The sequence below is a fragment of the Bufo gargarizans genome, chromosome 3 (assembly GCF_014858855.1).
Source record: "Bufo gargarizans isolate SCDJY-AF-19 chromosome 3, ASM1485885v1, whole genome shotgun sequence".
NCBI lineage: Eukaryota > Metazoa > Chordata > Amphibia > Anura > Bufonidae > Bufo > Bufo gargarizans.
Window position 1 is genome coordinate 529809807 of NC_058082.1, and position 27230 is coordinate 529837036.

The 27230-nt window shown below is 46.2% G+C and overlaps 2 protein-coding genes across 3 annotated transcripts in view; both read right to left on the minus strand.

The window, feature by feature from the left end:
* The window catches only part of DHRSX (dehydrogenase/reductase X-linked), a 396361-nt gene that overhangs the window by 363911 nt on the left and 5220 nt on the right, over positions 1 to 27230 (minus strand). The gene's annotated exons all lie outside the window — the stretch shown is intronic.
* Positions 2108 to 27230, minus strand: part of ZBED1 (zinc finger BED-type containing 1) — a 30684-nt gene continuing 5561 nt past the window's right edge. The window contains exon 2 of one of the 2 annotated variants that reach the window (XM_044284032.1): positions 2108 to 5442. In XM_044284032.1, the coding sequence (XP_044139967.1) occupies positions 3311 to 5392 (2082 nt within the window). In that variant the 5' untranslated portion in view covers positions 5393 to 5442 and the 3' untranslated portion in view covers positions 2108 to 3310. Of the gene's footprint in view, positions 5446 to 27230 lie in introns of both variants that reach the window. The other variant, XM_044284031.1, reaches the window with a different exon arrangement.

The window sequence follows — 27230 nt, forward strand, 5'->3', positions numbered from 1 at the left end:
TTGGTTAAATGCACCTTTTCAACCATTCTGGTTGAGTATACACAGAGACATTCCAACAAACTATCAAGCTACAGAGATAGTCCACAGGAACAGGAGTGTTGCATGCAGCCCAGTGCATTCCAGTTGACTATTGCGGTTATTCAACAGTTATAATTAGAAAGTCAGATAAAAAAAAAAAAAAAAAAACACGACGCATAATAAAAGACCGTACAATGGCAGAGAAAAGAATGTATTGTTTGAACATGTTAAATAAAAATACATTTAAAACAATAACTTGGAGTACATAATTCTACTGCAAAAGTAAGGGTGGGTTCACATCACGCTTTTCCCATCAGTTTCACTTATAGAAAAAATGTATACGTTAAACAGATTCCTCAGACTGATGCCATACAGTGGCATATGTTCACCATAGAGTTACATTGTAAAAAAAAAAACAAAAAAAAAAAAAACAAAAAAAAACAACTTTTTTTTACCATTGCAAAATAACGTGTGTATATATATATATATATATATATATATATATATATATATATATATATATATAATTATTTTTTTACAGGACTGTGCAGAGTACAAGAACGTGGTGTGCTGCATCTTTGTATGTTTTTTTTTGCAACATATACAGTACAGACCAAAAGTTTGGACACACCTCATTCAAAAAGTTTTCTTTATTTTCATGACTATGTAAATTGTAGATTCACACTGAAGGCATCAAAACTATGAATTAACACATGTGGAATTATATACATAACAAAAAAGTGTGACACAACTGAAAATATGTCATATTCTAGGTTCTTCAAAGTAGCCACCTTTTGCTTTGATTACTGCTTTGCACACTCTTGGCATTCTCTTGATGAGCTTCAAGAGGTAGTCACCTGAAATGGTCTTCCAACAGTCTTGAAGGAGTTCCCTAGAGATGCTTAGCACTTGTTGGCCCTTTTGCCTTCACTCTGCGATCCAGCTCACCCCAAACCATCTCGATTGGGTTCAGGTCCGGTGACTGTGGAGGCCAGGTCATCTGGCGCAGCACCCCATCACTCTCCTTCATGGTCAAATAGCCCTTACACAGCCTGGAGGTGTGTTTGGGGTCATTGTCCTGTTGAAAAATAAATGATGGTCCAACTAAACACAAATCAGATGGAATAGCATGCCGCTGCAAGATGCTGTGGTACCCATGCCTTCAATTTTGAATAAATCCCCAACAGTGTCACCAGCAAAGCACCCCCACACCATCACACCTCCTCCTCCTCCATGCTTCATGGTGGGAACCAGGCATGTAGAGTCCATCCGTTCACCTTTTCTGCATCGCACAAAGACATGGTGGTTGGAACCAAAGATCTCAAATTTGGACTCAGACCAAAGCACAAATTTCCACTGGTCTAATGTCCATTCCTTGTGTTCTTAAGCCCAAACAAGTCTCTTCTGCTTGTTGCCTGTCCTTAGCAGTGGTTTCCTAGCAGATATTCTACCATGAAGGCCTGATTCACACAGTCTCCTCTTAACAGTTGTTCTAGAGATGTATCTGCTGCTAGAACTCTGTGTGGCATTGACCTGGTCTCTAATCTGAGCTGCTGTTAACCTGCGATTTCTGAGGCTGGTGACTCGGATTAACTTATCCTCCGCAGCAGAGGCGACTCTTGGTCTTCCTTTCCTGGGGCGGTCCGTATGTGAGCCAGTTTCTTTGTAGCGCTTGATGGTTTTTGTGACTGCACTTGGGGACACTTTCAAAGTTTTCCCAATTTTTTAGATTTCTTAAAGTAATGATGGGCACTCGTTTTTCTTTACTTAGCTGTTTTTTTCTTGCCATAATACAAATTCTAACAGTCTATTCAGTAGGACCATCAGCTGTGTATCCACCAGACTTCTCCACAACGCAACTGATGGTCCCAACCCCATTTATAAGGCAAGAAATCCCACTTATTAAACCTAACAGGGAACACCTGTGAAGTGAAAACCATTTCAGGTGACTACCTCTTGAAGCTCATCAAGAGAATGCCAAGAGTGTGCAAAGCAGTAATCAAAGCAAAAGGTGGCTACTTTAAAGAACCTAGAATATGACATATTTTCAGTTGTTTCACACTTTTTTGTTATGTATATAATTCCACGTGTTAATTCATAGTTTTGATGCCTTCAGACCATAGTTTTGATGCTTTCAGACCATAGTTTTGGTCTGTACTGTACGTCAAACGGAAGCATAAAACGTTATGTGAACCCACCCTAAGCTAAATTGTTTAAAACTAAAAACAAATGACTATTGCATTAAAAATAAGGCCCTGTTCACATCACATTTGGCTTTTATGCCAGACACCATTCCTGGCATATACTACAAATGTATCTAGAGGACGCCATTTACACAATGGAGATCCAAAGAGTGTCCATTTGGCCTCCATCAGGCAGTATACTTTTTGGCGATATTGAATAAGGTATACAGTAAAAAAAAAAATATATTAATAATAATATACAGCAGGGAATACTTTAGTTCTTACAGTGCGAGTCTATAGCGAGTTTGTCACAACCTTTTATTGGAGGTAGACGTTGATAGATCCTACCCACATGTTCCTCCAGTGTAAGTTCTTAAAGATAATCTGTCACCCCGATTTTGGACCATTATGTACAGCAATACATGAGTAGTCCTCAAAATATGGAGACCAGATCACTTTTTTGTATGTTCCTACCGCCCCCTGTTCCCCCGCTGTCAATGCTCAGAGCTGTACTGAAATACAATGTCAGGACTGACGCACATGTGCACGAGTCCTCTCCATTGTGTTAGAACAGGAATGCAGCCAACCTGCAGCCCTCCAGCTGTTGCAAAACTACAATTCCCAGCATGCCTGCACAGCCTACAGCTATTAGGGCATGCTGGAAGTTGCAGTTTTGTAACAGCTGGTGGGCTGCAGGTTGAGCATCCCTGTGTTAGAACATCACAGCAGTCCAGACTGCGTATTCCAGTGCAGCTTTGAGAGCTGACAAAGTGAACAGAGAGCAGTAGGAAAATAAAAGACTAGTGATCTGGACTCCTTATCTGCAGGATTACTCATGTATTAGTGTAGATAATTGTCCAAAAAAGGGGTGACAGATTCCATTTAACGTGATCAGAACAGAGCCAAACTTTATATTGTATATCTGAGAAGTCAAGGTCCCAATTTAGTGTCTAGAATTGACCAAGAAAAAAAAAAATATACTGTTGTTCCTATCAGTCTGACTAGACAAAATCAAAAATCTTTTTGCTAGCCAATAACACAAAAACCCATGGCTTACAAAATATATACATATATTTCATTAAATTAAAAATTCACCACCAGGGTAAACCTTAAATGAACCCACTGTCCCTAATTGAGAAGAAATTATTGCCTATAGTGACTGAATCACCGAAATTAAAAAACTGTTCTTGTTGCAAACCCCAATCTCCTTCATCGTCATCTTCTGGCTCAGCTTGGGAAGAATTTCGCGCATTTTCATATAAAAAAACTTGTTCATCCACGTGAGCAGGAGCTAATCTGTTTCTCTTTGCATTCACAACATTCATTGATGAAGTAAAGAGGCGATCAGGGAAGACTCTTGTGGGAGCAATGCACCAATATTTTTGAAGAACCTTTGGTAGAAGAGGGAATAATGCCAAACGATCAGACCACCATTTCAATGGATCCTCATTTAGTCCAAGAACTTTCTGGGATTTAAAATTGCTCAACTCCTCAACAACTTGCGCATTACATTCTTCTTGGTATTCGGAAGGTCCAGACTGGCAGAATATTTCAGCAAGCATGTTGTTGATGCTGCTTGAAGGAGGAGGAGTAGATGATGTTGCCATTTTTTTCACTGGAGGTTCATCTGAAATTGCAAATACTTTATCTTCGGACCTCGAGTTTTCCCTGCTTCTATCCAACAAGGTCTTTGCTTCCTCAATAACACGATTTTCAACTTGGGAACGTTCAAATGCAGATAGAAATGGAAGTCTTTTGTACCTGGGATCCAAAAACGTTGATATGTTTAAGAACATATCTATTTCTGGTGTCTGCTGATATGTAGTTGATAAAGCTTTGGCAATTACTTCCTTGGCCATGCTGATTTCTTTTAGGTCTGTGTCTTTAATATTTAAAGAAGTGTTAAGCAGCATGTGTAGAAGAGGTTTTACCATACTTATAGTGGGATATTTGGACATCGACAACATTTCTGCAACTTGCTTAAATGGTTGTAAGAGTTCAACAAGGCCATCAATTGTATTCCACTCACTGGCTTCTAGCATGAGATGATGGTTATTACTATCTTCAACCAGAACACCTGCTATTGTGAACTGCTGTTCCTTAAGACGCTGTAACATTGCAAGTGTGCTGCCCCACCATGAAACACGGTCACTCACGAGCATACAAGAAACTGCATTTTGCTGCTTCTGTTTCTCACAAAGCATGTACATCGCAACTGTTGATTGTTGAAAATATTCCACCATCTTTCTACACCTTGTAAGAAGTCCAGAGACTTTTGGGAGTTGAAAAGCCTGCTGTATTCCCTTGTTAAACGTCTGACCCACACAAGGCATATCTATAGGAATATCCAGTAGAGAGCATGCTTTTATAATGTCTTTACTGGAGTCAGTGGTGGCACCAAACACTTTTGTGCTAATCCCCCACTCAATAAAGGTTTCATACAACACTCTAGTAATTGCTTCAGCTTTATTCTCCTCAGGAACTTCAAGAGTTTTCAAACACCGAGAGCCTAAGGTAAAAGAATTAGAAGCACTTGTAGCCAAATAGTGGACAAAAAGGGTTACATAGGACCTGTTCTGGCTTTCACTTTTCCACATATCAGTGGAAATGCCACACCACAAAACGTCCACCAACTCCTTAAGTATAAGATCTCTCACTGTGTGATATTTCTCTGGTAACACCCTGCTGCAAATGTATTTCCGGCTAGGAACTTCATACCGAGGATCCAGAGTTTGTAGAAGAGATTTGAAGGTAGGCTCATCCAATATGGAAGCAGGAAACATACCATCACATATTAGATTGACTACTGCAGATGTTACTTCCAGTTGTTTCTTGTCGAAAGGATGGCTGCTCTTCATAATAAAAGTTTCCTGAACAACCTGTTGGGACGTTTCTGGTTTCAGCTTCGAGAAAGCAGTGGCATACGCCTCTCTCATTTGCTCAGTGTTGCTTTTTACAAATTCACAGAACGCTTCTGTGTGATTCTTCTCAAGGTGGTAAGTAAGATTGGAAGTATTCCCTGAGTAGGCAATCTGAGCCATACAAATGCGACAATAGATCTTCTTCCACTGCATGATGCATCCTTCAGCATTTGTGTCAAATCCAAAGTACTTCCACACTTTACTCTTTGCTCTGGGATGTGCAACTAGTTTGAGGTCAGACTGCACGGCTTCACTGTTTTTAGCCTCCATTGCGTTGCAAGTGGAAGTCTTCCGTTAAGATTTCACTCATTAATGAGTACCTGCTAAAGGCAGTAAGACAGACATAAAATGAGGGAGCACAACTACAAGGAATGCTCAACAATTACACATATAAAAAGGTTTACACATGCAGTCATGGCCACTTAAAAATTACCAAGTTAATACTGCACTGGAACTGGAGACATTTATGAAGAGTGAACATTACCCCTTGCCATGCACCCAGTTGAGATCTGCATGTTGCAGTTTTTGTCCGGCCGCCTCTTGGCATGTATGCAGTGCTGCGGCCGGACCTCCGGCCCACCTACATTATAGTGAATGGGGCCAGAGCGGACTTCCGGCGGCACAGTGGGATAGCGTTAACACTGATCCGGCAGGCTGTTCCCCTGCCAGACCCTGCTGCCGCCACTGTGAGAGTAGCCTTAGTCCCAGTCACTGTAACGCTCCATGCACACAGACCTACAGCCGAACGACCATTGACAACCTTCACGGACCACGCAGGAAGGACAAGTCATTCAGAAAATAGCCCTCTAAAACATAAGGTCAGCGTAAGGGTAACCGGTCACCAGTGTTAATGCTATACTGCTTGCTAACAACGTTCTAAACATCCCCATTTAAATGGAATCTGTCACCTGTTTCATTGGGTTCTAAAGGGGGGCAGCATAAACCAAGTACAGATGCTCAGCAAATTGCGGGGTCACTATCTTTAACCCCTTCCAGCCAGTTAATTTTTATTTTTATTTTTATTATTTACTCCCTGCCTTCCAGGAGCCATAACTTTTTTATTTTTCCATTCAAGTAGTCATATCAGGGCTTTTTTTTTTCTTTTAAACAAGTTGTACTTTCTAATCGCACCATTTAATATTGCATACGATGCAGTGGGAAGCTGAAAAAAAATTCTAAATTGGGAGGAATTGAAAAAAAATATAATATATGCAATTCTGCCAATATTTTATGGGTTTTTGCTTTATAGCGTTCCTTGTGCGGTAAAACTGACAGGTTCATTTTGTAGGTCAGTACGATTACAGGGATACCAAATTTACATAGTCCTTGTTCATACTTTATATACACATACACACACACAGTACAGACCAAAAGTTTGGACACACCTTCTCATTCAAAGAGTTTTCTTTATTTTCATGACTGAAAATTGTAGATTCACACTGAAGGCATCAAAACTATGAATTAACATATGTGGAATTATATACATAACAAAAAAGTGTGAAACAACTGAAAATATGTCATATTCTAGGTTCTTCAAAGTAGCCACCTTTTGCTTTGATTACTGCTTTGCACACTCTTGGCGTTCTCTTGATGAGCTTCAAGAGGAAGTCACCTGAAATGGTTTTCAGGTTTAATAAGTGGGATTTCTTGCCTTATAAATGGGGTTGGGACCATCAGTTGCGTTGTGGAGAAGTCAGGTGGATACACAGCTGATAGTCCTACTGAATAGACTGTTAGAATTTGTATTATGGCAAGAAAAAAGCAGCTAAGTAAAGAAAAACGAGTGGCCATCATTACTTTAAGAAATGAAGGTCAGTCAGTCCGAAAGATTGGGAAAACTTTGAAAGTGTCATTTATTTTTCAACAGGACAATGACCCCAAACACACCTCCAGGCTGTGTAAGGGCTATTTGACCATGAAGGAGAGTGATGGGGTGCTGCGCCAGAGGACCTGGCCTCCACAGTCACCGGACCTGAACCCAATCGAGATGGTTTGGGGTGAGCTGGACCGCAGAGTGAAGGCAAAAGGGCCAACAAGTGCTAAGCATCTCTGGGAACTCCTTCAAGACTGTTGGAAGACCATTTCAGGTGACTACCTCTTGAAGCTCATCAAGAGAATGCCAAGAGTGTGTAAAGCAGTAATCAAAGCAAAAGGTGGCTACTTTGAAGAACCTAGAATATGACATATTTTCAGTTGTTTCACACTTTTTTGTTATGTACCGTATTTTTTGGGGAGGAAAATAAGAAAAAATATTTTTAACCAAAAAGGTGTGCTGTGTGTTTGGTGGGTTTGGAACTAATGGTGGTCTGTGGATGACGGACACTGTTACAGGGGGATCTGTGGCTGGCACTGTTACGGGGGGGGGATCTGTGGCTGGCACTGTTACGGGGGGGATCTGTGGCTGGCACTGTTACGGGGGGGGATCTGTGGCTGGCACTGTTACGGGGGGATCTGTGGCTGGCACTGTTACAGGGGGATCTGTGGCTGGCACTGTTACAGGGGGATCTGTGGCTGGCACTGTTACAGGGGGATCTGTGGCTGGCACTGTTACAGGGGGATCTGTGGCTGGCACTGTTACAGGGGGATCTGTGGCTGGCACTGTTACAGGGGGATCTGTGGCTGGCACTGTTACAGGGGGATCTGTGGCTGGCACTGTTACAGGGGGATCTGTGGCTGGCACTGTTACAGGGGGATCTGTGGCTGGCACTGTTACAGGGGGATCTGTGGCTGGCACTGTTACAGGGGGATCTGTGGCTGGCACTGTTACAGGGGGATCTGTGGCTGGAACTGTTACGGGGGGGGGATCTGTGGCTGGAACTGTTACGGGGGGGGGATCTGTGGCTGGAACTGTTACGGGGGGGGGATCTGTGGCTGGCACTGTTACGGGGGGGATCTGTGGCTGGCACTGTTACGGGGGGGATCTGTGGCTGGCACTGTTACGGGGGGGGATCTGTGGCTGGCACTGTTACGGGGGGGATCTGTGGCTGGCACTGTTACGGGGGGGGGATCTGTGGCTGGCACTGTTACGGGGGGGGGATCTGTGGCTGGCACTGTTACGGGGGGGGGGATCTGTGGCTGGCACTGTTACGGGGGGGGGATCTGTGGCTGGCACTGTTACGGGGGGGATCTGTGGCTGGCACTGTTACGGGGGGGGATCTGTGGCTGGCACTGTTACGGGGGGGGGATCTGTGGCTGGCACTGTTACGGGGGGGATCTGTGGCTGGCACTGTTACGGGGGGGATCTGTGGCTGGCACTGTTACGGGGGGGGGATCTGTGGCTGGCACTGTTACGGGGGGGGGGGATCTGTGGCTGGCACTGTTACGGGGGGGGGGATCTGTGGCTGGCACTGTTACGGGGGGGGGATCTGTGGCTGGCACTGTTACGGGGGGGGGGGATCTGTGGCTGGCACTGTTACGGGGGGGGGATCTGTGGCTGGCACTGTTACGGGGGGGGGGGGATCTGTGGCTGGCACTGTTACGGGGGGGGATTCCTGTTGGCTGGCACTGTTACGGGGGGGGGATCTGTGGCTGGCACTGTTACGGGGGGGGATCTGTGGCTGGCACTGTTACGGGGGGGGGATCTGTGGCTGGCACTGTTACGGGGGGGGGATCTGTGGCTGGCACTGTTACGGGGGGGGATCTGTGGCTGGCACTGTTACGGGGGGGGGATCTGTGGCTGGCACTGTTACGGGGGGGGGATCTGTGGCTGGCACTGTTACGGGGGGGGATCTGTGGCTGGCACTGTTACAGGTGGGGGGATCTGTGGCTGGCACTGTGTACGGGGGGGGATCTGTGGCTGGCACTGTTACGGGGGGGGGGGATCTGTGGCTGGCACTGTTACGGGGGGGGGGGGATCTGTGGCTTGCACTGTTACAGGGGGGGGATCTGTGGCTGGCACTGTTACAGGGGGGGATCTGTGGCTGCACTGTTACGGGGGGGGGGATCTGTGGCTGGCACTGTTACAGGGGGGGATCTGTGGCTGGCACTGTTACAGTGGGGGGGATCTGTGGCTGGCACTGTTACAGGGGGGGGATCTGTGGCTGGCACTGTTACAGGGGGGGGGATCTGTGGCTGGCACTGTTACAGGGGGGATCTGTGGCTGGCACTGTGACAGGGGGATCTGTGGCTGGCACTGTTACAGGGGGATCTGTGGCTGGCACTGTTACAGGGGGATCTGTGGCTGGCACTGTTACAGGGGATCTGTGGCTGGCACTGTTACAGGGGGATCTGTGGCTGGCACTGTTACAGGGGGATCTGTGGCTGGCACTGTTACAGGGGGATCTGTGGCTGGCACTGTTACAGGGGGGATCTGTGCTGGCACTGTTACAGGGGGATCTGTGGCTGGCACTGTTACAGGGGGATCTGTGGCTGGCACTGTTACAGGGGGATCTGTGGCTGGCACTGTTACAGGGGGATCTGTGGCTGGCACTGTTACAGGGGGATCTGTGGCTGGACACTGTTACAGGGGGATCTGTGGCTGGCACTGTTACAGGGGGATCTGTGGCTGGCACTGTTACAGGGGGATCTGTGGCTGGCACTGTTACAGGGGGATCTGTGGCTGGCACTGTTACAGGGGGATCTGTGGCTGGCACTGTTACAGGGGGATCTGTGGCTGGCACTGTTACAGGGGGATCTGTGGCTGGCACTGTTACAGGGGGATCTGTGGCTGGCACTGTTACAGGGGGATCTGTGGCTGCACTGTTACAGGGGGATCTGTGGCTGGCACTGTTACAGGGGGATCTGTGGCTGGCACTGTTACAGGGGGATCTGTGGCTGGCACTGTTACAGGGGGATCTGTGGCTGGCACTGTTACAGGGGGATCTGTGGCTGGCACTGTTACAGGGGGATCTGTGGCTGGCACTGTTACAGGGGGATCTGTGGCTGGCACTGTTACAGGGGGATCTGTGGCTGGCACTGTTACAGGGGGATCTGTGGCTGGCACTGTTACAGGGGGATCTGTGGCTGGCACTGTTACAGGGGGATCTGTGGCTGGCACTGTTACAGGGGGATCTGTGGCTGGCACTGTTACAGGGGGATCTGTGGCTGGCACTGTTACAGGGGATCTGTGGCTGGCACTGTTACAGGGGGATCTGTGGCTGGCACTGTTACAGGGGGATCTGTGGCTGGCACTGTTACAGGGGGATCTGTGGCTGGCACTGTTACAGGGGGATCTGTGGCTGGCACTGTTACAGGGGGATCTGTGGCTGGCACTGTTACAGGGGGATCTGTGGCTGGCACTGTTACAGGGGGATCTGTGGCTGGCACTGTTACAGGGGGATCTGTGGCTGGCACTGTTACAGGGGGATCTGTGGCTGGCACTGTTACAGGGGGATCTGTGGCTGGCACTGTTACAGGGGGATCTGTGGCTGGCACTGTTACAGGGGGATCTGTGGCTGGCACTGTTACAGGGGGATCTGTGGCTGGCACTGTTACAGGGGGATCTGTGGCTGGCACTGTTACAGGGGGATCTGTGGCTGGCACTGTTACAGGGGGATCTGTGGCTGGCACTGTTACAGGGGGATCTGTGGCTGGCACTGTTACAGGGGGATCTGTGGCTGGCACTGTTACAGGGGGATCTGTGGCTGGCACTGTTACAGGGGGATCTGTGGCTGGCACTGTTACAGGGGGATCTGTGGCTGGCACTGTTACAGGGGGATCTGTGGCTGGCACTGTTACAGGGGGATCTGTGGCTGGCACTGTTACAGGGGGATCTGTGGCTGGCACTGTTACAGGGGGATCTGTGGCTGGCACTGTTACAGGGGGATCTGTGGCTGGCACTGTTACAGGGGGATCTGTGGCTGGCACTGTTACAGGGGGATCTGTGGCTGGCACTGTTACAGGGGGATCTGTGGCTGGCACTGTTACAGGGGGATCTGTGGCTGGCACTGTTACAGGGGGATCTGTGGCTGGCACTGTTACAGGGGGATCTGTGGCTGGCACTGTTACAGGGGGATCTGTGGCTGGCACTGTTACAGGGGGATCTGTGGCTGGCACTGTTACAGGGGGATCTGTGGCTGGCACTGTTACAGGGGGGATCTGTGGCTGGCACTGTTACAGGGGGGGGATCTGTGGCTGGCACTGTTACAGGGGGGATCTGTGGCTGGCACTGTTACAGGGGGGGGGATCTGTGGCTGGCACTGTTACAGGGGGGGATCTGTGGCTGGCACTGTTACAGGGGGGGGGATCTGTGGCTGGCACTGTTACAGGGGGGGGATCTGTGGCTGGCACTGTTACAGGGGGGGGGGATCTGTGGCTGGCACTGTTACAGGGGGGGGGGATCTGTGGCTGGCACTGTTACAGGGGGGGGGATCTGTGGCTGGCACTGTTACAGGGGGGGGGGGTCTGTGGCTGGCACTGTTATACATGTGTCATCCACAGACCCTCCCAGCCCATAACTGTGCCATCCACAGATCCCCCGCCGCTCCAGTATACTAATATAATATGTCTTATTCAATTAATAGTTATTAAATATGCCTCTTTATTCCTAATAGTAAGTTAAATCCTAAGCGCTTCAGTACAATGCCGGCAGGCAGGCCGCGCGGCGCGGCACTCACTGACGTCACTTGCCTGCGCCGCCTGCTTCATTCATAAAGTAGGCGGCGCAGGCACGTGACATCAGGGAGTTACGCTGCCGCCCGCCCGGCCTGCATTGTACTGAAGCGCTTAGGATTTAAGGTACTATTAGGCATAAAGGGGCATATTTAATAACCATTAATTGAATATGACATATTATATTAGTATACCGGAGCGGCGGGGCGGGGCTATAGTACAGTGACTGCACCGCCCCGCCGCTATTGCCGGCCCCAGCTCCTCCTCCCAGTCCCTCCCCGAGTCTCCGCTCGCTTTACATCGCAGCTTGCGATGTAAAACTGACAGCATTCGCCGTATAAGACGCAGGGGCATTTTCCCCCCATTTTGGGGGGAGAAAAAGTGCGTCTTCTACGGCTAAAAATACGGTATATAATTCCACATGTGTTAATTTATAGTTTTGACGCCTTCAGTGTGAATATACAATTTTCATAGTCATGAAAATAAAGAAAACTCTTTGAATGAGAAGGTGTCCAAACTTTTGGTCTGTACTGTATATATATAAAAAAAAAAAGTTAAGTAAAGCAAGAGCAGCACCAAGCACAATCAAAGTAAAAAAAGCCATGAAAAATCCAAAATAGCACGGAGTGCCAGCAGATCTGGATTCTGACAAAATCACCTGTTAGATATAGAAGAAATTCCACAGCACCTCCATATGGTGAAAAATTGTGTCCTTTATTCACTCATGCAACTGAGACAGTCCACTTGCTGGGACTTTTTGCTCCTTTCACCACATGGAGGTGCTGTGAAATTTCTAATATACATTGCTTTGTAAAAGTATTCACTTGACTGTTTTTGTATTTTGTTACATTACAGCCTTTAGTTCAATGTTTTGTTAATCTGAATTTTATGTGATGGATCAGAACACAATAGTCTAAGTTAGTGAAGTAAAATGAGAGAAAAAAAAATATATAAATAAAACTATTGTTTAGAAATAGAAAACAAAAAATTGGCATGTGCGTATGTATTCACCCCCTTTGTTAGGAAGTCTATAAAAAGCTCTGGTGCAACCAATTACCTTCAGAAGTCACATAATTAGTGACATGATGTCCACCTGTATGCAATCTAAGTGTCACATGATCTGTCATATATATATATATATATATACATATATACACATATACACATATACATACATATACATATACACACACACACCTTTTTTTAAAGGCCCCAGAGGCTGCAACACCTAAGCAAGAGGCCTCACTAACCAAACACTGCCACGAAGACCAAGGAACTCTCCAAACAAGTAAGGGACAATGTTGCTGAGAAGTACAAGTCAGGGTTAAGTTATAAACAAATATCCAAATCTTTGATGATCCCCAGGAGCACCATCAAATCTATAATAACTAAATGGAAAGAACATGGCACAACAGCAAACCTACCAAGAAACGTCCGCCCACCAAAACTTACGGGCCGGGCAAGGAGGGCATTAATCAGAGAGGCAGCACAGAGACCTAAGGTAACCCTGCAGAAGCTGCAGAGTTCCACAGCAGAGACTGGAGTATCTGTACATAGGACGACAATAAGCCGTACGCTCCATAGAGTTAGGCTTTATGCAGAGTGGCCAGAAGAAAGCCATTACTTTCAGCTAAAAACAAAAAGGCATTTTGTGAGTTTGCGAAAAGGCATGTGGGAGACTCCCAAAATGTATGGAGTAAGGTGCTCTAGTCTGAAGAGACTAAAATTGAACTTTTCGGCCATCAAAGAAAACGCTATGTCTGGCGCAAACCCAACACATCACCCAAAGAACACCATCCCCACAGTGAAACATGGTGGTGGCAGCATCATGCTGTGGGTAGGGATGTTTTTAAGTAGCCGGGACTGGGAAACTGGTCAGAGTTGAGGGAAAGACGAATAGTGCTTAATACAGGGATATTCTTGAGCAAAACCTGTACCACTCTGTGTGTGATTTGAGGCTAGGACGGAGGTTCACCTTCCAGAAGGACAATGACCTGCTAAAGCAACACTTGAGTGGTTTAAGGGGAAACATGTATATGTGTTGGAATAGCCTAGTCAAAGCCCAGATCTCAATCCAATAGAACATCTGTGGTCAGACTTAAAGATTGCTGTTCACAAGCGCAAACCATCCAACTTGAAAGAGCTGGAGCGGTTTTACAAGGAGGAATGGACAAAAATCCCAGTGGTAAGATGTGGCAAGCTCAGACTTATCCAAAGCGACTTGGAGCTGTGATTGACCGCAAAAGGTGGCTCCACAAAGTATTGACTTTCGGGGGGTGAGAAGTTATGCACATTGACTTTTTCTGTTATTTTGTCCTATTTGTTGTTTGCTTCACAATAAAAAAAAAATATATATATATATATATATATATCTTCAAAGTTGTGGGCATGTTCTGTAAATTAAATTATGCAAATCCTCAAACAATCCATGTTAATTCCAAGTTGTGAGGCACCAAAATACGAAAAAAATTCAAAAGGGGTTTAATACTTTTGCAAGGCACTGATATATATATATTGTAAAGGACGCCAAGGTTGGGTCCTCAGTGACAGATATGTATCACCAATATTTGGGTTGTGGTGCCTTTAAGAAAGCACTACCTAGGATCCGGTACCCACAGGGTTAACTCACTCTCCTGATAAGAGGAAAAGGAAGTGAGTGAGGGGGTGGTGTGTGGGGGACACACTGCTGTGGCTGGCTGTGAAAAGAGCTAGAAACTGAGGACATGTGGAAAGTTTGGCAAGAAAGCCGACTGGAATCTACCATGGACTAAAAAGAACCTTTATTTTGAACGGACTGTTCTATTGATTATGTTGTACTGAACTAAGCGGACTTTAAGTTGGGTTTGTTTGGACCTTGGCTGCTGGAAGCTGCACCTATTTTCGTTTTGGAAAATAAACATCTGTTTTATTTAACCCTGGGCTGGCTCACGCACCCGGTTTATTGGAGCGATCTTCCCCCCATATTACAAATATATATATATATTACAAATATATATATATATATATATATATATATATATATATATATATATATATACACACACACATATATATATATATATATATATATATATACACATACACACACACACACACACACACACACACACACACTGGATATAAAAAGTCTACACATCCCCGTTAAAATGTCAGGTTTCTGTGATGTACAAAAATTAGACAAAGATAAATCATTTCAGAACTTTTTCCACCTTTAATGTGACCTATAAACTGTACAACTCAATTGAAGAACAAACTTAAATCTTTTAGGTGGAGGGAAGAAAACAAAAAAATGTGGTTGCATAAGTGTGCACACCCGCTTATAACTGGGGATGTAGCTGTGTTCAGAATTAAGCTATTACATTCAAAATCATGTTAAATAGGAGTCAGCATCACCTGCCATTATTTAAAGTGCCTCTGATTAACCCCAAATAAAGTTCAGCTGCTCTAGTTGGTCTTTCCTGACATTTTCTTAGTCGCATCGCACAGCAAAAGCTATGGACTACAGAGAGCTTCCAAAGCATCAGAGAGATCTCATTGTTAAAAGGTATCAGTCAGGAGAAGGGTACAAAAGAATTTCCAAGGCATTAGATATACCATGTAACACAGTGAAGACAGTCATCATCAAATGGAGAAAATATGGCACAACAGTGACATTACCAAGAACTGGACGTCCCTCCAGAATTGATGGAAAGACGAGAAGAAAACTGGTCTGGGAGGCTACCAAGAGGCCTACAGCAACATTAAAGGAGCTGCAGGAATATCTGGCAAGTACTGGCTGTGTGGTACATGTGACAACAATCTCCCGTTTTCTTCATATGTCTGGGCTATGGGGTAGAGCTGCAAGACGAAAGCCTTTTCTTTCGAAGAAAAACATCGAAGCCAGGCTACATTTTGCAAAAACACATCTGAAGTCCCCCAAAAGCATGTGGGAAAAGGTGTTATGGTCTGATGAAACCAAGGTTGAACTTTTTGGCCATAATTCCAAAAGAACACCATACCCACAGTGAAGAATAGTGGTGGCAGCATCATGCTTTGGGGCTGGTTTTTCTTCAGCTGGAACTGGGGCCTTAGTTAAGTTAGAGGGAATTATGAACAGTTCCAAATACCAGTCAATATTGGCACAAAACCCTTCAGGCTTCTGCTAGAAAGCTGAACATGAAGAGGAACTTCATCTTTCAGCATGACAACGACCCAAAACATACATCCAAATCAACAAAGGAATGGCTTCACCAGAAGAAGATTAAAGTTTTGGAATCAGATTGAAAATCTGTGGGTTGATCTGAAGAGGGCTGTGCACAGGAGATGCCCTCGCAATCTGACAGATTTGGAGTGTTTTTGCAAAGAAGAGTGGACAAATCTTGCCAAGTCAAAATGTGTCATGCTGATAGACTCATACCCAAAAAGACTGAGTGCTGTAATAAAATCAAAAAGGTGCTTCAACAAAGTATTAGTTTAAGGCCTCATGCACACGACCGTTGTTGTGTCCCGTGTCGGTTGTTCCGTTTTCCGTGATTTTCTGCGGACCCATTGACTTTCGGCTAATGCACAGTTTGTCATCCGCGTCCGTGATCCGTGTTTCCAGTCCGTGAAAAAAATTTCCTATTTTTTTCACGGACAACGGTTCGCGGACTCATTCAAGTCAATGGGTCCGTGAAAAAACACGGAGGCACACAAGATTGTCATCCGCGTCCGTTTTTTTCCTATCATTTGCATGGCAAACTTGACTTAGATTTTTTTTTTTTACTTTCCTTCATGTCTGGTGATCCTCCAAAAATAAAGGAAGACACACGGAAACAAAAACGGACACGGAACAACGGAACCCCTTTTTGCGGACCGCCAAAAAAAACGCAATTAGACTTACCGGTAATTCCGTTTCCTTGAATCCACCATGACGGCCCACATTGACCCTTGACCTCTGTAGGGGCAGGAACACATAGAGAGTTTAAGAACCCCCCACCCCTCCACCTCCTCAGTGCTTTACAATTACCCGAAAAGGTGGAACAAAAGTAAAAGGATATTAATCCATACCCTTAAACTCCTATTTATCCTAAAGTACGTATATATGAAAAGATATATTCGTAAGCATATATCTCCCCTTTTTTTTTTTTTTTTTTTTTTTTTTTTATATTTTATATCTTTTTTTTTTTTTTTTTTGGGAAGGGGAATAGTATGGGCCGTCATGGTGGATTCAAGGAAACGGAATTACCGGTAAGTCTAATTGCGGTTTTTCCATTTCATCCACCATGACGGCCCACATTGAGACATAACAGATAACTAAAAGGGTGGGGATAACGCCTGTAAAACCTTCCGGCCGAAAAGAGTTTCATTCGAATCCGGAAGATTAAGACGGTAATGTTTTACGAAGGTATTGGTGCTTGACCAGGTTGCAGCCTTGCAAATCTGGTCCAGCGAGACTCCTCCTTTCTCAGTCCAAGAGGAGGCAGTGGCCCTAGTAGAGTGGGCCTTAACATTATCAGGACTGGGTATATTCTGGAACCTGTAACAATATTCAATGGTGGATCTGATCCATCTGGCTATGGAAGACCTAGCTAGTTTCTTTCCCTTATTTTTCCCCGAAAACTGAACAAGGAGATTGCCATCAACCCTAAAATCCCTGGTAGAATCCAGGTACTGGATCACTGTATCCCTGACATCTAAGAGATGTAAATTAACACTAGACCCTGAAGATTCAGATCTGGGGATGGAAGGTAGAAAGATCTCCTGTTCCCGATGGAAGGGGGAGACTACTTTTGGGAGAAAACCTGGATCGAGAGTTAAACGGATGTGATCTTGGGTGATCTGGAGGTAGGGTTCCCTACAAGAAAGGGCCTGGATCTCTCCAATACGTCTGGCTGAGGTGATAGCAATTAAAAAGGCAGTTTTTAGGGAAAGGTGTTTTAAAGAGATTTCTGATAACGGTACAAAGGGAGGTTTTGTTAGGCCTTCTAGGACTATGTTAAGGTCCCAAGTAGGAGCCCTCGATTTCAGAGAGGGTCTCAATCTTGAAACCGCTCTAAAGAACCTCCTGATCCATCTGTGGCTAGCTAGGCTGCAGTCATAAAAGGAGCTGAGAGCAGAAACCTGGACTTTCAGGGTACTAGGTCTTAGGCCCAATTCCAAGCCGCACTGCAGAAAGTCCAAGATCCTATTGATGGGAGGGGAGGAGGTGTCTGGGCGCTCCACTCCTAACCAGGAACAGTATCTCTTCCAGATCTTTAGGTAGATGGCAGACGTCACATTTTTCCTACTGGCCCTTAGGGTAGATATCACTTTTTCTGAAAGACCCCTGTTTCTTAATGTCTCGCTCTCAGGATCCAGACTGACAGTTTGAATATCCCGGGGTCTGGATGAAGTAGAGGGCCCTGGACTAGAACATCTTTCTGGAAAGGGATTTCCCATGGATCCTCCAGCGATAGCTGTTTTAGAGTGGAGAACCAACTCCTCTTTGGCCACAAAGGGGCTATTAAGATCAGAGTAGTTGGTTCCCCTAGGAGTTTCTGGATGACCCTGGGAAGAAGAGGTATTGGGGGGAAGGCGTAGGCCAGGTTCCAATTCCAGTGTATCGATAGGGCATCGATTGCCCAGGGTCTGTCTTCCCGGTTTAGGGAGCAGAAGCATTCCACCTGCGCATTTTTTCTGGAGGCGAACAAGTCTACCTCCGGACGGCCCCATTTTTCCGAGATCTTCCGGAAGATGTCCCTGTTCAGAGACCATTCTCCTGGATCTATCGTCCTCCTGCTCAGGAAATCTGCTATCGTATTTTCGCAGCCCTTTAGGTGGATGGCGGAGAGAGATAAGACGTTCTCTTCTGCCCAGGAGAAGATTCTTCTTGCTAACGCACCCAGAGGCCGTGACCTTGTCCCTCCTTGATGTCGCAGATAGGCCACCGTTGTGGTGTTGTCGGACATTACTCTTAGGTGTTGCCCTTTTAAAAAACTCTCTCCCCTTAAGAACGCCTCCAGGACTGCATACAGCTCTCTGTAGTTTGAGGATTTGACTCGTATCTCGGCTGGCCAGGAGCCCTGTAGAAGATGATCTCCAATCTTTGCACCCCAGCCTCCGAGGCTTGCGTCCGTGATAACCTGAACGGCCGGATGGTTCTGCCACTGTAGGCCTCCAAGCAGTCTTCCTCTTTCTTTCCACCAGTCTAGGTCTGTTTTTACGGCCTGCGGGATCCGGAAAGTCTTGTCCAGACTTACCTGCTTCCCGTCCCAGATGCCTAGGATCCAACTCTGGATCACCCTTGTGTGGCCTTGGCACCAGGCAACCGAAGGGATGCAGGCTGTTAGGCTTCCCAGGAGACTCATGGCCTTCCGGATGGAGCAACTGCGAGACCTCTGGAATGCTCGGATCTTTTCCACTAGAGTCGTGGCCTTGTCCTGAGGGAGGAAGGTTCTTAACAGGGATGAGTCCAGTTCCACACCCAGGAACCTTATTCTCCTGGATGGGATTAGGGTGGATTTCTTTAGATTTATGATCCAGCCGAGATTGTTTAAGAATTCCGAGAATCTTTGCGTTGCTCGGAGGTTCTCGGACTCTGTCTTGCCCAGAATCAGGAAGTCGTCGAGATATGGGATAATTGTAACTCCCTCTTGACGAAGATAGGCCACCATCTCTACTACTACTTTTGTGAAGACCCTGGGGGCCGAGGAGATACCGAAGGGAAGGGCCACATATTGAAAGTGATGGATTGATCCGTCTTGACCCTTTATAGCAAATCTTAGATACCTCTGAGAGAGATGATGAATGGGGACGTGGTAGTAGGCGTCCTTTAAATCGATCGATGACATGAACGCCCCCTTCTGGATCAGGGGAATTATGGATGGGATTGTTTCCATCCTGAACCTCCTGTATAGAATGGACTTGTTTAGGGGTTTTAAGTTTATAATGGTGCGAAAGGATTGGTCTGGCTTTTTTATTAAAAAAAGGCTGGAATAAAACCCTCTCCTTTCCTCTGGGATAGGGACCCTTTGAATCACCCCTAGGTCCAAGAGGTCTTGGACGCCCTGCCAAATCTTTGGAAGTTCTGACCTGCGCTGGGGTGAGATGCAGAATCTTCTTGGGGGGACTGATGCGAATTCTATCTTGTAGCCCTGAGAGATTACATTTAGAACCCAGGGATTTGAAGTTACCTGTTTCCAGGAAGATAGAAAACCCATCAGTCGCCCCCCTACTCTGGCGTCACTGCTGTTTGTTTGGTCTATTTTGGGGGTTGAGGATGAAGCCTCTTCCTCTCCCTCCTTTGGGATAGCTCCATCGGCCAGTTTTCCCTTTCCCCCTGTAGGATCTCTGCTGAGGCTGGAATTGACGAAAGGGCTTCTTTTTAGAGTCTTTCTCCTCTGGGAACCCCTTTTTCTTGTCTGCTGCCCCCTCTAGGATCTTATCCAGAGTGGGACCGAAGACAAATTCCCCTGAGAAGGGGATGGAGCAGAGTTTAGCCTTGGAAGCCTTGTCCCCGGACCAGGCCTTCATCCATAACGCCCGCCGGGCTGCATTAGAAAGAGCCGCATCCTTGGCTGAGAAGCGGATCGACTCTGCAGAAGCATCGGCCAGAAATGCTGTGGCGGAGCGTAGAAGAGGGAGCGAGTCTCTGATCTCTTCTCTTGGGGTTTTATTTTTCAGGTGTACGTCCAACTCCCCTAGCCATATATACATTGCTCTAGCAACAGAAGTAGCAGCGATATTAGTCTTGACCCAAACATGGCTGATTCCCAGGATTTTTTTTAGGAGCCCGTCCGCCTTTCTATCCATAGGATCGCTCAACTGTGAGGAGTCTTCAAAGGGTAGAGCGGTCTTCTTTACTACCTTAGCCACTTGTAGATCTACTTTAGGGGTCTGATTGTAAAGTTTGCATTCAGTCGGATCAAAGCAGAGCCTGTTTCTGAACTCCTTAGGAACGCCTAACCTTTTCTCCGGGTCTGACCATTCCTCCATTATCATCTCCTTTATATTTTCATTAATGGGAAAAACTATAGAGGATTTAGATCTAAGGCCCCAAACATTTCGTCTTGTACCGTACGAGGTTTAGGGGTATCCTCGATACCCATTGTGGATCTAACTGCTCTCAGCAGCTCCTCCATTTCATCAGCGGAGAAGAAATATTTTTTATCCTCGTCCGGAATTTCCCCGTCAGACAAGGGTTCCTCATTAGGAAATTGTCTGGATGAGGTGGAAGCCACTTCAACATCCTCGCCCTCAGAGGAGGAGATAGCGGACAACTTGCGTTTCTTGGAGGGGATAGGAGTACTAGCGGGGGCTGTCAGGGTGGCTAAAGAGGACTTGATTTCGTCCGCAATAAAAGATTTCATTTCAGACAGAATATCTGGTTGTTCTTCTTTCCAAATTTCCGATGTGCAAGATTTGCACAACCTTTTTTTGTAGTTCTCAGGGAGACGCTTAGAGCAAGCGCAGCATTTTAGGAGTTTGGACTTTGGCTTTGACTCCTTGCTGCCCTGGAGTGACGAAGCAACCAGATATGCCAATTAGAATTTCAATGACAAAAGACTGAAATATATTCAGACGTCCGTATGTGTTTTGCGGATCCGCAAAACACTGACATGGCAATGTGCTTTCCGCCTTTTTGCCAGAACTATATAGAAAATTGCGGACAAGAATAGGACATGTTCTATAGGCTCTACAAAAAATGCAGTGTTCGCCCGATCAGGCCTGATCTTGTGCACACACTTGCGTTCAGTCTGCCCCACCGCAGTGACAGAAATATTTTTTCTGATCACTGCAAAAACACCGTAAAATTGCTGCAGCGCTATAAAGATCACTTTTGATGTTTTTTTTTTTGTTTGTTTTTTCTTACAAAGTCTCATATTCCACTAACTTGTGACAAAAAATAAAATCTTACATGAACTCACCATACCCCTCACAGAATCCAAATGCATAAAAATGCCCTGTGAAATCCTAAAGGTACTCATTGGAATTTGGGCCCCTTTGTGCACCTTGGCTGCAAAAAAGTGTCACATGTGGTATCGCCGTACTCCGGAGAAGTAGGGCAATGTGTTTTGGGGTGGATTTTTACATATACCCATACTGTGTGTGAGAAATCTCTGTAAATTGACAACTTTGTATTAAAATTTTTATTTTATTTTTAAAGTTGCCATTACTGTATGGGATAAATACAGACAGTGATGCCAATGAGCTTTATTTTTTGTGTATTTTTATGTGTAATATGGAGAAAGGAGGGTCATTTATATATGTGTAAAAAAAAAAAAAAAGCCCAAAGCTGCCATGGGAACTGGATGGCTCCAGTTTCCATGACAAAATTTTTTGGATTTTTTTACGAACGCGTCCGTATTTTGTGTATATAGTCTATCTTTTTGCGAAACGGATGATCCGTGTGCTTTCTGCATCTGCATGTCCATTCTATAAAATGACAGACCATATCCTATACTTGTAAGTGTGATTGGACAGGTAATATTTCCTATTCGGTCAATACCCAGCTGCCTATGTGGCTATTGATACCCTACTTGCCTTTGCTTTAGAACAGTCTTAATACATAATTTTTATTTCACGGATTAAAATGTTTTTCTGTGGTCAGTTAAAACCAAGCTAAGCATCGCTGTACAGGTATCAGTAAATGTATGACTATGGGCATCACTGGGTGTGAACCCCCACGACTGCCCTGGGAGGTAGCTACTAAAACCATTCTGTTCACTGCCCCCACAAATCGCAGACCAAGGACACACTGAAGTCAATGGGTTGGCAAAAAAACTAAATAAATGCAAAAACAATCGGTATACCCATTTTGCAGATCGTAAAATACATATGTTTATGTGCATGAGGCCTTAAAGAGGACCTTTCACTTGGATATCCTTAATCAAATTATTATACTACCTTATAGTGCGGCCCCCAGTGATGTCTTGGCACTTTTTTTTTTTCTTTTAATTAGATCAAGGATATCCAGGTGAAAGGTCCTCTTTAGGGCTCATGCACACGACAGTATTTTGCGTTCCGTATACAGGCCGTTTTTTTAGTTCAGTATGACGTACATATACTGAACCATTCATTTCAATGGTTCAGCAAAAAAAACTGAAGTGTCTCCGTGTGCATTCTGTTTCAGTATTTCCGTACTGTGAAAAGATAGAACATGTCCTATTCTTGTCCGCAAATCACGGTGCTTGGCTCCATTCAAGTCAATAGGTCCGCAAAAAAACGTAACACATACGGAAATGCATCCATATGTCTTCTGTATCCGTTCCGTTTTTGCTGAACCATCTATTGAAAATGTTATGCCCAGCCCAATTTTTTCTATGTAATTACTGTATATGGCATATAGAAAAACTAAACGGAACGACAACGGATCCGTAAAAAAGGGACCGCAATACACTGAAAAAGCCATACGGTCGTGTGCATGAGCCCTTAATGTCTCGATAATCCCCAGGACATCACATTAGAAGTCACCATGTACAACAGCCTGGTGTTATTGTACGAGACACCGCTTTATGTAGGGGACACTGGAGTCACAGACACAGTAACATTTACATAATACAGAAAATAATACTGCTTAAAATACATCAAACTGTTAAAGGGATTGCCACCCAAAAAAAAAAATCTACACTTTTCAAACCAGCGCCTGGATCTGAATACTTTTGTAATTGCATGTAATTAAAAATGTTATATAGCTACTAAGTTATTCAATAAAATGTTTCTGTATAGCGCCACCTGCTGTTTGTTTTTTTCCTATTCTTTTGCCCGGCTCACTGAGAAGGTCGCACATGCTCTGCTCCACCCTTCAACTTCCTCCTGAGTGGTGATAGGGCGAGAGCTGCCACAGCATGGACACGCCCCCTGAGTAGTGATAGGGCAAGAGCTGTCACACCATGGACACGCCCCCTTAGCTGCAGCAGAAAGACACTCCCCTTGAGCTGTCAGCTTGATATAAACCTAGCCGAGCAATAAATGGGGAGATCTCTGGATCCATGTGAGGTACAGGGCTGGTTCTAGCTTTGTTTGGGTCCATTCACACATCTGCAAGTGTTTTGCGGATCCGCAAAACACGGGACTCCGGCCATGTGCGTTCCGCATTTTGTGGACCGCACATGGCCGGCACTTTAAATAGAAATGCCTTTTCTTGTCCGTGTCTGCGGACAAGAATAGGACATGTTCTATATTTTTTTTTCAGAACGGAAGTGCACATCTTTTGCGGCCCCACTGAAAATGAATGGGCCCGGATCCGTTCCACAACGTTGCAGAACGGATCTGGACCCATTTTGCGGACGTGTGAATGGACTCTTAGAGGTTGTCGTGTTCTATGTGATGTCCGATTTTCATTTTTTACCTTAGTTATGGAATAACCCCTTTAAAATATTATGGTCTCGGAGATGTTCAATACATGGTTTGCGCAGACTCATCTTTGTATAACCTTTGTGAAAGAAACTTTTTTCTAAACACTTTCATACTGGTTAAAGGGTTTGTCCAAGACCCATAATGCCACTCACAGAAGTTGTACTTACCTCGCTTTCCGGCACCAGTGTCGCTTCTGATGCCGGCACGGCCGCCACTGCATCTCCCCGTCGCACGGATGACTACATCCGGCGTCAGGGTAGAGGAATGGACAGGAACAAGCCTCCCTAGCGTCACCCGCAATGCTAGGGAGGCTCGTTCCCGTCGTGACCTGCTATTGCCCCCCCTTAAATGTTTTCATCTGCGCGACGGGGAGATGCAGCGGCGGCCGTGCCAGCATCAGAAGAGACACGGGTGTCAGGGAACAGGGCAAGTACGACCTCTGTGAGGGGCCCGGGCTTTATAGATCTTGGATAACCCCTTTTATCACATTTATTTGTATTTTTATCCAATTATTTATCCAAATCCACGGTAAGCTCTTACATAATAGGACACTGCGCGGACCTCACCCCTATGAAGCTCAGGCTCACGAATTCCCGATACTCAGACATTCACCCTTCATGGGATGTCACGTTGTTGTACGATCTCAGTATGCATTCTGTATATATGGATTGGAATTTACCGTATTTTTCGCCGTATAAGACGCACTTTTTCTTCCCCCAAAATGGGGGAGAAATGCCCCTGCGTCTTATACGGCGAATGCAGTCAGTTTTACATCGCTGGCAGCGATGTAAAGAGAGCGAGGACTCGGGGAGGGACTGGGAGGAGGAGCTGGGGCCGGCAATAGCGGCGGGGCGGTGCAGTCACTGTACTAAAGGCCCGCCCCGCCGCTCCGGTGTACTAATAAAATATGGCATATTCAATGAATGGTTATTAAATATGCCCCTTTATGCTTAATAGTACCTTAAATCCTTAGCGCTTCAGTAGTATGCAGGCTGGGCGGGCGGCAGCGTAACTCCCTGATGTCACGTGCCTGCGCCGCCTACTTTATGAATGAAGCAGGCGGCGCAGGCAAGTGACGTCAGTGAGTGACGCGCCGCGCCGCGCCGGCTGCCCGGCCTGCCGGCATTGTACTGAAGCGCTTCGGATTTAAGGTACTTTTAGGAATAAAGAGGCATATTTAAAAACTATTAATTGAATAAGACATATGATATTAGTATACAGGAGCGGCGGGGGATCTGTGGATGGCACAGTTATGGGCTGGGAGGGTCTGTGAATGACACATGTATAACAGTGCCATCCACAGATCCCCCCCTGTAACAGTGCCAGCCACAGATCCCCCTGTAACAGTGAAAGCCACAGATCCCCCTGTAACAGTGAAAGCCACAGATCCCCCCATAACAGTGTCTGTCATCCACAGTTCCCCCCTAACAGTGTCCGTCATCCACAGTTCCCCCCTAACAGTGTCCGTCATCCACAGTTCCCCCCTAACAGTGTCCGTCATCCACAGTTCCCCCCTAACAGTGTCCGTCATCCACAGTTCCCCCCATAACAGTGTCCGTCATCCACAGTTCCCCCCATAACAGTGTCCGTCATCCACAGTTCCCCCCCATAACAGTGTCCGTCATCCACAGATCCCCCCATAAGTGTCCGTCATCCACAGATCCCCCCATAACAGTGTCCGTCATCTACAGATCCCCCCATAACAGTGTCCGTCATCCACAGATCCCCCCATAACAGTGTCCGTCATCCACAGATCCCCAGTAATAGTGCCATCCACAGACCACCTAGTTCCAAACCCACAGCACACCTTTTGGTTAAAAATATTTTTTTTCTTATTTTCCTCCCCAAAAACCTAGGTGCGTCTTATACGCCGGTGCGTCTTATACGGCGAAAAATACGGTATTTCAGAATGAATTTGGTTTAGATTTACGATTTCTGGATGAGACAGACACACGGGATATTCTCATGAATGTAACCAGTCCTGACTGTCCCATAAGGAGATTCCCGCAGGTCCAACATTATTATTGTTTAAAGGGTTTTCCAGGATTTTGATCCTAATTACTAGGGGTGTACCGAAATGAAAATTCTGGTCCGAAACCGAAAATTCAGGATGCCCCTTGACCGAGACCGAAACTGCATTTTTGCCCAAATACTTTTAAAAGACCCCCCACCCCATAACAGTGCCATCCACAGACCCCCACCCACCCCATAACAGTGCCATCCACAGACCCCCCCCCCCATTGCCGCTCCAGTACAGACTAGTTATAAAATGTGTACAATTAACAGAAAATAGGGGGGAGGGACTGGGAGGAGGAGCTGGGGGCCGGTGCGTTCACTGTGCTCCGGCCCCCAGCTCCAGTAGTTATAAAATGTGTACAATTAATAAGCATTCTATTCATGAGGCCCCCTCTGCGTCACGACTGACGTCACATGCCTGCGCCGCCTCCTTCATTCAGAAAGTAGGCCGGGCACATGACGTCAGTCGTGACGCTGCCGCTCGTCTGCCCGGCCGGCCAGCATTAAGATAACAGCCCTGTGAGTAGGATGTGGCTATATTGAATGTAATACTGCAGAGGGGGCCTCATGAATAGAATCCTTATTAATTGTACACATTTTATAACTACTGGAGCTGGGGGCCGGAGCACAGTGAACGCACCGGCCCCCAGCTCCTCCCCGCTATTTTCTGCCGATATGTACAAATATCGGCCGAAATGGATTAGGCTCATTTTCGGCCGATATTTTCGGCTGCCGGAATTTCGGTGCACCCCTACTAATTACCTACCCTCAGGACAGGTGATCAGTATCTGATCTGTGGGGGTCCGCACCTGGGATCTCCACCGATTAGCTGTTCGAGAAGGCAGCGGTGTTCCTGTGAGCACCACGGCCTTCTCCGTGCTTCCCAATATACTATAGTGGCTGTGCTTGGCATTACACTCAGCCGCGATGCCAATCACTGGCACTATACAATGTAGCGCTCTGTGTGTGGGAAGCTGGGAGAAGGCCATAGCGCTCACTGGAGCACCGGCGCTTTCTCCTAAGGATAACTCGGAAAAATCCTTTAAACGGCTTGATTTTTTTTACGTTTAATAAATCTTGTCTATTCTCCAGAACCGGCAGTTTCCATCCCTCCATTAAGTACACCGGCAGTTTCCATCCCTCCATTAGGCTGAGTTCACATGGGCGAGATTTCTGCGCGGGTGCAATGCGGGAGGTAAACGCATTGCACCCGCACTGAACCTGGACCCATTCATTTCTATGGGGC